This window comes from Chiloscyllium plagiosum, unplaced genomic scaffold (assembly GCF_037043375.1).
Source record: "Chiloscyllium plagiosum isolate Xiang-an unplaced genomic scaffold, Cpla_swu_hap1 HiC_scaffold_1, whole genome shotgun sequence".
In the NCBI taxonomy this organism is placed as follows: domain Eukaryota; kingdom Metazoa; phylum Chordata; class Chondrichthyes; order Orectolobiformes; family Hemiscylliidae; genus Chiloscyllium; species Chiloscyllium plagiosum.
The window spans coordinates 63,348,999-63,363,041 of record NW_028270139.1 but is presented as its reverse complement, the minus strand read 5'-3'; the positions used below and the strand labels follow the sequence as shown (position 1 = coordinate 63,363,041).

Here is a 14,043-nt window from a genome sequence, read left to right as displayed (position 1 = left end):
GTAAGTTTCTCTTATCTGGGATATGCAAAAGAATATGTCACTTCTGATTAGCATATTCTATTTGTAGTTTGACAATTTACCCCATTTCCATGGCTTTAAAAAGAAGTACAGTTTAGAAAAATCCTCTATCAGATCTTACCAAAGTCAGAAGTCACACGACACCAAGTTAGAGTCCAACAGGTTTATTTGAAATCACAAACTTTCATACCACTGACCCTTCCGTCAGGTGAAGTCACTTCACCAGATGAAGGAGCAGCGCTCTGAAAACTTGGGATTTCCAATAAACCTGTTGGACTCTAACCTGGTGTCGTATGACTTCTGACTTTGTCCACCTCAGTCCAACACCAGTACTTCCACATCATGATCTCATCAATGGATAAGGATTATTGCTTATTTAGTTATATGAAATATTTTCAGTAATTCAATGCCCATCTTAACCATAAGCCTAACAATTTGTGTGTTTGCACTACACCAAGATTAGTTTTGATAAATATTGGTGGTTTGTGAATATGTTAGTTTAATAACACACTTTATTGTGGAATAAATAAATAATCATAAAGAGGCAGAGCCCTAACAGTTATCCTCCTGATCACTGTTGAGATTATTTCCCTGAGATTTCTGTCAATCTTCTCACAAATGATATGGTTGTGGCTTATGATGCTGGGCGAATCCGGTGGCTGAGTTGTGTCCCAATCTCAGACTCAGTCAGAGTCTGAAGTACCCATATGAGAATGTCAATTTTCTACTGACATGAGACGGTAAAAGTGAGAATCAGCACTTTTGTGTCTCAATAAATAGATGCTTTCACAAGAGGCGGAATCTGTCTTGGGTGTAGGAAGAAGAAATGAACTCCTCTGGGGGTAGAAATCAGTAATAAAGTAGGGGATGTTTCAAACAAATTCAGAAGATCAGGCTACTTATGAAAATAAGTACTTGCTGCAACAAAATAACATAACATTAAAATTGTGAGAATACTCTCTTCAGAAGAATCTTGCTTGACAGAAGAGCAGTTCAAACTATCAATATAACACCATAAAACATAGGAATAGAAGGAGGCCATTCAGCACATCAAGTCTGCACTATCGTTCAATGAGACCATAGTCAATCTGATAATCCTCAGTTCTACGTTGCTGCCTTTTCCTCATAACCATTGATTCCTTTAATGATTAAAAATTTGCCAATATTAGCTGTGAATGTAGTTAATGACTCAGCCTCTACAATCTCTGTTGTAAAGAAAATTCACTACCCTCTGTCCTATTTTAGATAACCAGCCCTCTAGATGTGCTAACATACTGCCTCCAAATCCCTGGGCTCTTATGTAGTAGCCTTATGTGCAATACCTGATCAAACACTTTTTAAAAATCTGAATACATCTCCTGGTTCCCTTTTATCAATCGTGTTCTGTACCTTCTCAAAGAATTCTAATAAATTTGTCAGGATTTCCCCTTCCTGAAGCTATGTTAACTCAGCTTGATCATATTATGTATTTTTAAATGCTCTGCTAATGTTTGCCAAATGACAGATGTTAAGCTAACCAGCCTTGAGCTCTTGTTTTTTGTCTCTTTTGATTTTAAACATAAAAGTGTTACACTGGCAGTTTTCTAATTCACCAGGATTTTTCCAACTCTAATGACCCTTGGAAGATCACTCCAACAGCATCACTATCTCTGTAGCTGCTGCATTTAGTTTCCTAAAATGTAACCCATCAGGTCGAGTAAAGTATCCCCATTTAGCCACATTAGTTACCCTGGTTCATTTTCTTGAATGATAGTTATTATGTTTGCATTTTGTCCTATGATTAATTAATACTTTGGATTGCTGTTATTGACTTCTCCGTGAAGATTTATTCAGCTCCTCTGTAATTTATGGTTCCCTATTGTTCTTTCACTGCCCTCATTCTCTAAGGCACCTAGGTTCACTTTCTCTTCCTTTGCTATACACTTAAGGAAGCTCTTACTTGCTCGTTGGCCCTTGAATTTTATTTTCTCCAACTTTTTTTTGTTTGGTCATCTTTTGTTGGTTTTTAAATCCTTCCCAATCCTTTGGTTGCCATTAACCTTTCCAACATTTTATGCATTTGTTTTGTTTTGATTTCATACTATCCTTAACTACCTCAGTTAGCCATGGTTAGTGATTCTCTTCCAAGAATCCTTCTTTCTCACTGGGATATTTCTTCGTTGTGAGTCATGTACCATTTTCTTTAACACCTATGCATTATACCTGAACCATTTTTCTGCTAAATTCCATCCTCAGTCCACTCTAACCAGCTTTGCCCTCTTTTGTAACAATTACCCTGATTTGTTCAGCACCTTTATTTCTGACCCACGTTTCTTGTTCTCACACTGAATGCTGAATTCTAACATGTTACAGTCGCTGTTTCCCAGGGGACCTTTTACTCTGAGGTCATTTATTAAACCTGCACATTATCAGACCTAAAATAGCCAGATCCCTGTTTGAATCAATAAAATATTGTTCTTTGAAGTGTGCTGAATACATTCTATGAATTCTTCCATGGATCACTGATAAGTTGCTTTTTTAACATGCTCTCATTATGGCCTGAAGCATTCTCTGTCCTGCAGTATAGCTAATTTTAAGTGGCTGTAAACTACTCCCAACTTCCTCCCTTATTATTTCTTATTTCAAACCATATGGATTCTACATCTTCCGATCCAAGATTATTTCTTGTTTGCACTTATTCCATCTCATACTCACAAACCTGCCAACCATCCTTTCCTTCCTGCCTGGCTTTCAAAAATTCACATACCCTTGAATATTTCCTTCCCAGCTTTGATCTCCTTGTAATCATGACTCTGTAATGGTATTAAGATTGCAACATTCACCCCTATTTGTGCCACTTACTTTTTCCAAATACAATGGGTATTTAAGTGAAGAGCCATTTTTCTATCCTTTCCTCCTTTGACCCTATTTGTTGCTTGTTTTGGTTCAATGCTTGTACACTATCTCTTCCTGCACTATTCTGGATTTGAATGGCACCAGCTGGACGGTTGTTTGCGAAGCAGTGTGATGCTGATGGCGTGGGTTCAATTCCCGGCCAGCTGAGGTTACCATGAAAGACTCTCCTTCTCAACTGCTTCCCTTGCCCGAGGTCTAGCAGCCCTCAGGTTAAATCATCACCAGTCATCTCTCTCTCTAATGAGAGAGCGACCCTATGGTCTGGTAAGACTGTGGTGGCACAATCCCTGTAATGGCACCCGATGCTTTTCCCTGTAACTGATGTTTCCTCTCTGACAAACCACCCCCCCCCCCCCCAGGTTTACTTGGTTGACAGCCTTCACTAAAGTCCCACTTATTCAATATGCCAGAACACTGGCCCCAGAGCAGTTCTACTGAAGTCTGTCTCCCACTGCCTTCCATCCAGTACTGTCCCATGAACTGAAACCGATTCCACCTTCCTCAATCTTTGAATCACATATTTAACTCACTGACCTTATTTACTCGATGCCAATTCTGGCATGGCTCAGGTCATAATCCTGAGGTTACTACCTTGGAGCCTTTTAAATAAGTTCCTGACACTTCAAATTCTTTCACTGGAACTTCTTTTTAGTCCCTATCAATGTTATTGGTACCAACATGGTGACAACAACTGGGTCCCGACCTTCCCACTCCATGATCCTCTCCAGCCCTGAGCAGAAATTCTTAATCCTAACTCTGGGCAGGAAACACATCTTTCAGAACTCCTGATCAAGATGATGAGAACAGTAACTATACTCCTAATAATACAATCTCAAACCATTACAGACGAACCTCGATTATCCGAATGAGATGGGCAGATATTTTGTTTGGATAATTGATTATTTGGTTAATTGATTCAATGCCTTTCCTCTGGGGCTCAGAGTTTTCTATGAAGTCTGCTCCCCATTCAGGCTAGGCAGCAGCACACACCACGTGTGAGCTTCCACCTGCCCAAACCCCATCCCACACCAGCCCCCTGCACACCCCCTAACACCGCCTGCCACCCAACCCCATCCAACACCACCCCTGCCCGCTCCCTAAACCCCGTCCAACACTACTTCTCTGCCTACTACCTGCCCGCCACCCAATCCTGTCCAACCCACCACCTATCCCCCAACCCCGTCCAACACCGCCCTCTGCCCACAACCCCGCCCGCCCCCCCCAAAGCCTGTCCAACACCGTGCTCCGCCTGCCAACGCTGAACCCCGTCTAACACCGCCCCCTGCCTGTTCCCCCGTCCGGTCCCAACACCAGACTGGACACCCACAACAAGTTTGCTGCTGCTGCAACTGCCTTTTGAGGGGTGCGTCTCCAAATAGTGCACGTGCACACATACAGCCACACACCCAACCTTTTACTGTAATGTTTTGACAGGTTCCACCTTTGCCCTGTACAGGACAATGTTGGAGAGATTATCTGGGGAAGAGGGTTTTAGGGTATGTCCCTGTGTAGAACTCCAGGGCAAGTGTGGGGGCGGGGGGGTGTGGAAGGTCAGTTATTTAGAGACGGAGCCTGCACTTTCATTACTCCAGGACTGTTCTCAGCAGCACATTTAATCACTGTAAACAAAAGACGCGATCAGTGTTGGACACACGTCTTTGATGTAATGTTTCTGGGACCTCGAGATATCCTTCAGATAATCCAATTTTAAGATAATTGGTATTCGGATAATCGAGGTTCCTCTGTGCAATGTTCCCATTTGCTTCTCTTTTGGAATGGCTCTATCTCCTATGGTGCTGTGGTCATTTCTCGCAGACTCCCTGCAGTCTCTCTTTGCCTTTTCGGCTTGCAAGAACCTCATAACTGTTGGACAATTGGAGGAGATGAATCTCCTTGAACACCACCTCCAGGGTGCCCAATCGTGCCTCACCTGCAGTCACAGCTTCCTGTCCAGCATTGTCCAAATTTGAGTGGCCTAATCTGAGAGGTGTGAAAGCATCCTCCAGCAAAGTCTCCAGGTAATCTCTCCCCCATTCACTGATGTGCTGCAATTTCTGCAGCTTGGACTCCAGCTCCTCAACTCAGATCCAAAGTTTCATGAACTGCAAACACTTAAGCAGGCAGTGTTCTTGGCTTTATTGCTACAGGCCCACAGTACAAGAGCAAGGAGCTGATGTTGAAATTGTACAAGACATATGTGTTGGACCTCAACTGGATACTGTGGAAAGATGTGGATGCACTGGAGAGAATGCGGAAGCGATTTACTAGAATGATTCCAGGAATGAGAAACTTCAGCTATGAAGATAGACCGAAGTTGGAACTGTTGTCTCTGGAGAAGAGACAGATCAAAGGAGAATTGATTGGGCTTTTCAAAATCATGAACAGGCTGAACAGAGTCTGCTTGGAAAAGAAAGAAGTACAAGAGGACATACAGTGTGGAAGTGTCATGGAAATTAAATGGACTCAACTCAACTATTAGCAAGAGCAAAGGAAAAGAACTTTATTATTTTTTAACCTCTGCATGCAGAGGGACCAATACACTTGGCAAAAATGCCTTGTGTAAGGGCACTTGAGTATAATTCAGATACTCTTCTTATACCATTCTTATCTCACTCTCAAAGACAAAGACTGGGAAGACTTGAGTTGTTATTTTTTTCATTCCCTTGTTGTTGTCATACTGTTCTTATGTTTTCCCTTAGCTTGAATGTTTACAAAGTTCAAACAAAGACAAGCTGTCTCCTCGACTGCAAATTGTTTGCAAAGTTCAGCACAGTATTAAATGTAGAAAAGCATTTCAGATTTCACAGTAAATGTTAAATTTGTTAATTTTCCATTTCATTTTCCTCCTTTTTGTCATTTTATGACAAGGACAACAAAAAACAGGAAGCAGGCCATTCGATGCCTTGAGTCCACACCACCTCTCTGAAGGACATCCCACCTAAACCCACTGCCCAACCCTAGATCCCTGTAACCCTGCATTTCTCATGGCTAATACACCTCACCTACGCATCCCTGAACACTATGGGCAATTTAGCATGTCTAATCCATCTAATCTGCACATCTTTGGGTAGTGGGACGAAATCGGAGCACCTGGAGGAAACCCACGCAGACAAGGGGAGAATGTGCAATCTCTACACAGTCACCTGAGGCTGGAATTGGGCTTTAGTCCCTGACATTGTGAGGCAGCAGTGCTAACCACTGAACCACCATGACATGGAATTAAAGTGATATGCAAACAAAGCAATGGTGATGTGAGGAAAAATATTTTCAGTTGTGAAAGTATGTAATGCACAGACTGGTAATGTGGTGGAGGCAGGTTCAATTGATGCATTTGAGAGAGCACTGGATGGCCTTTTGGATCGCAATGGTCTGCAGTGATGTGGGGAAAGAGCAGGAAATTGCTACTAGATACTAGGACAATGAGCCAAATGCTTTTTTACTTCATGATAATAATTTTGCAATTCTGTGTTATGACCGAGATGTTCAAACTGGATCACTTTGTGTCCAATGTATCACATGCTGCAGCAGCTTCATATCACCCCTCCTGCCATCACTATCGTATCACATTTAATTTGTGAACTAATTACTCTAGAATTCTAATAAGAAGTTTGATACCAGCCAGGGGAATGCAACCCCCTTGATTGTTACCACATCCAGAAATACTTGCTCCCTCCCATATTGATGGTCAAGGCTACTGATCAATTCACAAAGATTCCTTATATAGCACTTTCCAAATCCAGGACTGTTTCCAACTACAAGGACAAGGGCAGCAGATACATGGAAACACAACCACCTGCAAATTCTCCTCCAAACCACTCACCACCCTGAATTTGGAATATTCCACCATTTCCTCAGTGTCACTGGGTCAAAATCCTGGAATTCCAGCCCTAATGACATTGTAGATCTACCAACTGCACATGGAATGCAGTGGTTCAAGTTGCTCACCGTGCAGTGGTTCAAGTTGCTCACCGTCACCTGCTCAAGGGCAGCTAGGGACAGGAAATAAATGCTGGCGCTGCCCACGGTGTCCATATCCCATGAATGAATATGAAATAATCAGCAAGCGATATCAGAAGTTTGATAAATAAATGTCACAATTTTACAGCTGCCTTTTTCATTTAAGCTATTTTAGCTTATTTGAAAGCTATTAGTTTGAGGTCTAAATTTGACTTTTGGTGTAATATTGAACTTGGAAAAGATTTACCAGATAAATTCCCACCTAGAACCTAGAAATACTCCTGATTATATGAAGGTGCAAATTTTCTGCTCAAAAATTGAATCATTGCAAATTACAATTCAATGTATGAGCCTGGACTGTGCACTGAATTTCTCCCTTCCAGAATAACTTTTGTAAGGAAAAGAATTGTACACGTTGTTCTTTCTGCAAAAATCACAAGGCTCGGTGTGGGCTACCGGGGGAGGTGGGTGTCGGTTGAGTAAGATATGTCTGTACAAACAGTTACAAGCTAACAGGTACTGGGCTAACGGTCGGATACTTGGTAGTGTGGATGAGCAGAGGGATCTTGGTGTCCATGTACACAAATCTTTGAAAGTTGCCACCCAGGTAAATAGTGCGGTGAAGAAGGCATATGGCGTACTGGCTTTTATTGGTAGAGGAATTGAGTTCCGGAGTACTGAGGTCATGTTGCAGTTGTATAAGACTCTGGTGCGGCCACATCTGGAGTATTGTGTGCAGTTTTGGTCGCCATACTATAGGAAGGATGTGGAGGCACTGGAACGGGTGCAGAGGAGGTTTACCAGGATGTTGCCTGGTATGGTAGAAAGATCGTATGAGGAAAGGCTGAGGCACTTGGGGTTGTTTTCATTGGAGAAAAGAAGGTTTAGGGGTGACTTGATAGAGGTGTATAAGATGATTAGGGGTTTAGATAGGGTCGACAGTGAGAATCTTTTTCCTCGTATGGAGTCAGCTATTACAAGGGGGCATAGCTTTAAATTAAGGGGGGGTAGGTATAGGACAGATGTTAGGGGTAGGTTCTTTACTCAGCGAGTCGTGAGTTCATGGAATGCCCTGCCAGTAGCAGTGGTGGACTCTCCCTCATTATGGGCATTTAAGCGGGCATTGGATAGGCATATGGAGGATAGTGGGCTAGTGTAGGTTAGATAGGCTTGGATCGGCGCAACATCGAGGGCCGAAGGGCCTGTACTGCGCTGTATTCTTCTATGTTCTATGTTCTATAAGCATCTGTTTCCCGGTTCTGCAAAAACAAACAAAAAGGACCACCATTAAGAGGTCATAAAGCTTGGTGTGAAAAAAGGATAGAAGGAAAGAATTTTTTGGTAAGCATGGAAACAGATGGCAGTGAAGAAGGATAAATAACAATAAGACCACAGAGGGAGGTGGTCAAACAGCCTTGTGAGGCCAGAGATAAACATTTTGTCACGGACAAGGCCGGATGAGTTCAGAGACGAACAGCCGGGTTTAGATTAGAAACAGATGTAAACAGGGGAGGAGCAATGGGAGGAGGGAAGAGAAACGAAATACATAAATATTGTGTACTCGTTGAATTTAGTGTGTGTGTGTGTCTGCCTGCCTTCTGGACAGTGGACACAACACCCCTCTTGCAAGAGCGTAATAAAAGATACTACTGATTCAGATCTTGTCTCGGACTGAAATTATTGAAGTGAGTGAGTTTTGTTTCTCACACTTTGCTGGAACTGTAGCAGAGAACTCACATACGTGTCACTGAAGGTGCTAGGGTGGAGGATGCTAACCTCACTTTCAGCTGGAGGAGGGATGGAAAAAAGTGATGCTATCTGATTAGCGTTATGAGCATTACCATCATGAGCCATTACAATTCAAGAGTCCATTACCTGGAATTCAAGCCCATAGTTTTCCCTGCAGAATTCCCGCAACTTGGGGTACACATGCTCCTTTAGTGATTTCCTTTCTGCTTCTGTATCTGTGAGGAAACATGTACCAGAACATCAATATATCAGAAACAGAGATACATTGAGCACATCTTGGTTTCTGACAATGTTTAATTTTATGAAAGTAAATAGAATAGCTCCTACCAAGCTGTTGATAAAATCATACACAAAAGTTGGAACGCTTGTTTTCATAAATTTGATGATGAGGAAAAAATAAAAAAACTGCTGATAATCTACATGAGAATTTGAATTGTTTTATACTGGTTCCATCTGTAAAAGACTGCATGTGGAATTCTTGAATATTGCCATGAAACTTCTTATTTTTGAATTGATAGTATCAATTTACCTGTGGGACCCATTTTGAACTATGAGCAGTGAACTAGGAACTAGGTTCTAAACATATCTACTGCTGTAGGTGCTATAACCAAAACTGTTGCACTTGTTCGTGCTCTTCATTTTCTGTTACTTTCAAACAGACAAATCATATATTCCCTCTAATGTTTTCTAAAACTGACCAAAAGCTGTTGTGTCATGTACTGAAATAAACACGCAACTGCAGATGCTGGCAATCTGAAACAAAAACTGAAATTGCTGGTGAAACTCAGCAGGTCTTGTAGCATCTGTGGGAAGAAAGCAGAGTCAATGTTTCATGTCAGGGCAGTTCCCATGAAGTGTCACCAGGCTCAATATGTTAACTCTGCTTTCTTCCCACAGATGCTGCCAGACCTGCTGAGTTTCACAATTTCTGTTTCTGTTATGTCATTTCCTTTGTTGTTAGAACTAAAATCTGATATGTTTCTATATTTTTGCATTGATAACACCATCCAGTAATTGTTTCTCAGTCAAAAACATCCAGTAATTGTTTCTCTTGCCATAATCTCACTTTTATAAGAACCTCACCTCCCTGTTAGAAGAGTAGTGCTAAAATAAGTGTCAGCAAACAATAACAATATCCTGAGAGCAATTATTTACTTTTGTGCTTGGCTCTGGGGATTAAATTGCTACATTTTACCTTCATAGTAGATCCAGCAACCATTCCTCTGGGTTGATAAATATGAGTGTGTTTTTTAAAATACAGAATATCACAGAAGGTGTACATTCAAAGTCTTTCTGGCAGATGAACCATGAAAGTCAGAGATCCAGATTTATCAAAATAGCCCTTAATGCAATGTGAATATTTTGGCTATTCCTGATATAGTGTTAAAAAGCAGATAACATTTGAAAATTAAGAGCTCAACATTAATCTAACAGTCTGGTTACAAATTTAAATGGATTTATAGCCAACACACACCAATATACTATGGGTTTTTAAAGTTTATGTTGACTTTAACTTTAGAAAAAATAAAAATGAATTGAAAGCTCAGTTTTCAAAATGTAATATGGAAAATAAGGTAAGGAAAAAGTATCAAGAAAATAAATATTATATCTCTGAATTAGGTAACATTGACAGTCTTTAGGTCTGGTACCATCAGCCCAACCACTATTTAACCTATCAACTCAGTTAAGGACACTCTTTAGTCTGCCTGAAACTTGTTGATCTTCCTGAACAAGGAGATGACGTTAAATGAGTGTTGCAGACTGGCACATTCCAAGATCCACGACTATGTGTTGAGGGACGCAGTAAAGGTTGGAGCAGCTGCTGCCAAGGCACACTGGGGAAAGACTGAGGTCTTCCTGTTGAAGTTAAATGGAGATCCGTTCAGTTATCAGATCCGTCTGGTGCTTCAAATGCATGTAGATACAGTCTGGTTCAAGTAAGAGATGCCTTTCGTTTGTTTGGATAGTGTTAAACTCCAATGTTTGTTTGTTTGCTTGAAATGCTATTGTACAGAACTGAACTGTGTGACTATGTATATACAAAATTTTTTTTATGAATAAAGTAAATTTTTGAAATAAAAAAACCTTGCATCAAACACTCAATGGCCAATCTGTCCATGGCAGGGGGTTTAAGGCACTAACTGGTTCAAAGATTTGCTGGTACTCAAATGGAATCTGCTAAAGTCTAATGATTGTGATATTGTTTGCATTGTTTGATTCAATGATTGCCTTGTTCCTGGTTACCAGCTATTTATTAGTTATAAAGGTCTTCAGGACAGAAAAAAGCTCTTCAGCCTACTGAGCTTGTACCTGTCAAAAACAAGCATCTAACTATTCAAATCCCATTTTCCATCACTTGGCCAAGAGGACTGTATGCATTGGCATCACAAGTGTATATCAAAAATTTCTTAAATATTATGAGGGTTCCTGCCTCTACTATCCTTGCAGGCAGTGATTACAGATTCCCACCAACTTCTGGGTGAAAAACATCCCACAGATCCCCTCTAAGTGTCTGCCCCTTATCTTAAATCTATGCTCCCTGATCAAGGGGCGAGTGTTCTTCCTGTCTACTACTGAGATCATCACTTTTTTTCTTTTATTTTTCTCATTTTTGGTTTGGAATTGAGAGTTGCAGTTGAGAATTGAACTTTGAATAGCAGCTTGTTTTAAAAAAGTGCAGAAGATAAGTTAGATGTTGAATTGATCATTCAAGGGAGGAGCAGTGGTGGCCAGCTAGCCACAGAGAGTGTTAAAAAAAACAAATAAAAAAAAAGAGTGAAATGGCTTGCTCTCAGTTTTGGGCATGAGGCAATTTTGCTTTAGAAGCTGGTGGACCAGGAAGCCTTTTTTGGTTTTGTAGATTTTCTTGAGTTATTGCCTTGTTGAAGATTCTCAGAGTGGGGTTTCATATTCAAATAAGATTTGGTCTTTGATTGTGTATATTAATTGAATTGCCTTGTAGTTTGTCGTATTGAAGAATTGTTATTTGTACAGTGTGATTAGGAACAATTGAGCAATTTTGAGGGTCTTTGAATGTTCTAAGATCACTTTGTTGTGAATCCAATGATTGATGAAGCAGATTTGGTTTCCTGTGTTGTGACACTACCCTGTCATAATTTTATACATTTCAATTATGACCCCCTCAATTTCTGCTGCTCCAAAGAAAACAATCTACTCAATCTCCCTTAATATTACCCAATATTTATGCATAGTGCCACTCAGTTGAAGTTTTTGAAAAGTATTTTCCTGGATGTGGGCATTGATGGAAGGAGCAACATCCATCCCTAACTAGCCTTGAGAAGGTGGAGGTGAGCTGCCTTTTGAATCAAAGCGGTCCATGTGGTGTTACTCAATTGTGCTTGAAGAAGCTTCCACATTTTTGACACAGTAATCGTGAAGGAATAGTGATCTGGTTCCAAGTCAGAATAGTGTGTAACTTGAAGGAAAACTTGCAGCTAGGAGTGCTCTAGGGCATTTGCTGCCCTGGTTCTCTGAATGGTAGAGGTCACGGTTTGGAAGATGCTGTTAAAGGAGCCTTGGAAGTTGTTGCTTTGCACATTGTAGATGGTACACATTGCTGCCATTGTGTGTTGATGGTGCAGAGAGCAATTGTTTAAGATGGTGGATGATCTGCCAGTTAAAGAGACTGCTTTATCCTGACCGGCATTGAGATTCTTGATTATTGTTGGAACTGCACTTGTCAGCAATTGAGAGGTATTCTCCTGATTTGTGCCTTGTGGATGGTGGATGCCTTTGGGGAGGGGTCAGAGGGTGAGCTGCTCATCACAGAATTGCTAGCCTCTGAACTGCTGTTGCTGGTTTGATCATAATGATGGAGTGGGGAATCTGCTGGGCTATGAGTCTTCAGATAGTGGTCAAATAAAATTCTGCTGCCACTGATTGCCTACAGCTCATCATGGTTACCCACTCTGGAGTTGCAAGATCTGTTGAAATCTATCCCATTTTATAGGATGGTAATGTCACACCACACTTTGGAGGGAATTCTCAATGTGGATGCAGGCTTTATCTCTATAGGACTGTAGATTGGTCATTCTTATCAATACTGTGGTTACAAAATGGCACTTAAATGGCTATCCTGGACCATTTGCTACCCTTGACTCATTTCAGGGAGTTGGGGCCCGGGGGGGGGGGGGGGGGGGGGGGGTGCAAGGCAATTGAGAAAGGCAAAGGGGTATTTGATATTCTGACCCAGAAGTGCCTCCCTGCAAGTTCACGGCAGGCAGTATTAATGTCCTGACAGTACTATTCAAGAATGGTTTTCTTATTCAGACATTAAGTAAAACTTTGGGCTGATGTTCCAGTTCGAATGCTGAGTTATAAATGCAGCATCTATCTTTCTACTTTACCGGTTTAACACCACATGATTCTTCACCAGTCAGGGCCTTGCTCTACTTATCCATCTGTCTGTAAAAGAGCAGTGTTTTGCAACAGAAACAAAAGGCCGTTCAGACCAACAATCCTGTCACAATGTTTTGATCCACAATCAAGACTTCTTCCGTCCTTTTTCCTATTCTTCTACTCGGTCATATATTCTGCGAATCTTTAGTTCGCAATGGTTAGTAAGTGTTCCTTTATTCAATTAAACTTATCTCAGTATTGCACCCTTGCGATCTATTTTCTTCACCATGCTGAATTTAATCTTCATTTCTCCAATATTCACTTCCTTAATCTCAAATAGGTTGTTGCATTTCATCTTCACTTTTCTCATTCCATCTGTTTCTCCAGTTTTTGGTTTTGGTTTTGCTGCACTTTGACATCTGTGTCTTGATAGTTCCTCTGTTGTTACACTGCTCATTAATTTTTGAACCACCTCCCCGTCTTTTATTGTTGCGAAAGTGTTTCTCTTTACACAGTCTTTTTTTTCTAAATTACACTGCTCTACTGCGGAGTGTAAATTAAATCTACATTTCACAAACAAACTGTATTCAGAACAGAATCACTAAACTGACACCACATTAATTTCTTAGTCGTCTGCAACAGTAGCCTCTAGAGAGAAAAAAACCCATAGCATTGACATACAACAGCATTTGAGTTTTTTTCCATTTGAGTTTCCTTGTGATAGAATGTGTTTCTTCTCACGTCCTTTCCTGTAGCCAAGATGTCTGCAGAACGTACAATGAACTAGTTTCTGCAGTTATGTGGACAATGCCAGTAAATCCACAGAAAATGTTACACTTTAATGTTTTCTCAATGAATTTTCCAAAAAAGGTCTCTTGATTTTTAAAGTCCCGTCCAGTCAAGCAGGTTAGTCTACAGTTTTGTGTTGTCCCATCTATATTGACAAAACAGATTTAAAAAATCACTTGATCTCTCAACTCCATTTTGTTTCAAAGCAGAGTGTTCATTCTTAATTTTGCTTTCAAAGTGAAGTGTCTATTTTTCATAAATCCATGAGCATTATTG

The 14,043-nt window shown here is 40.8% G+C and overlaps 1 protein-coding gene across 6 annotated transcripts in view; it reads right to left on the bottom strand.

The window, feature by feature from the left end:
• nwd2 (NACHT and WD repeat domain containing 2) overlaps positions 1-14,043 on the bottom strand; it is a 124,033-nt gene that overhangs the window by 54,010 nt on the left and 55,980 nt on the right. For 4 of the 6 annotated variants that reach the window (XM_043693346.2, XM_087987092.1, XM_087987102.1 and 1 more), the window contains exon 2: positions 8,746-8,834. The exons of 1 other annotated variant lie outside the window; for it this stretch is intronic. In XM_043693346.2, the coding sequence (XP_043549281.1) occupies positions 8,746-8,834 (89 nt within the window). Of the gene's footprint in view, positions 1-4,843; positions 6,856-8,745; positions 8,835-14,043 lie in introns of those variants that run through there. One more of the 6 variants, XM_043693356.2, reaches the window with a different exon arrangement.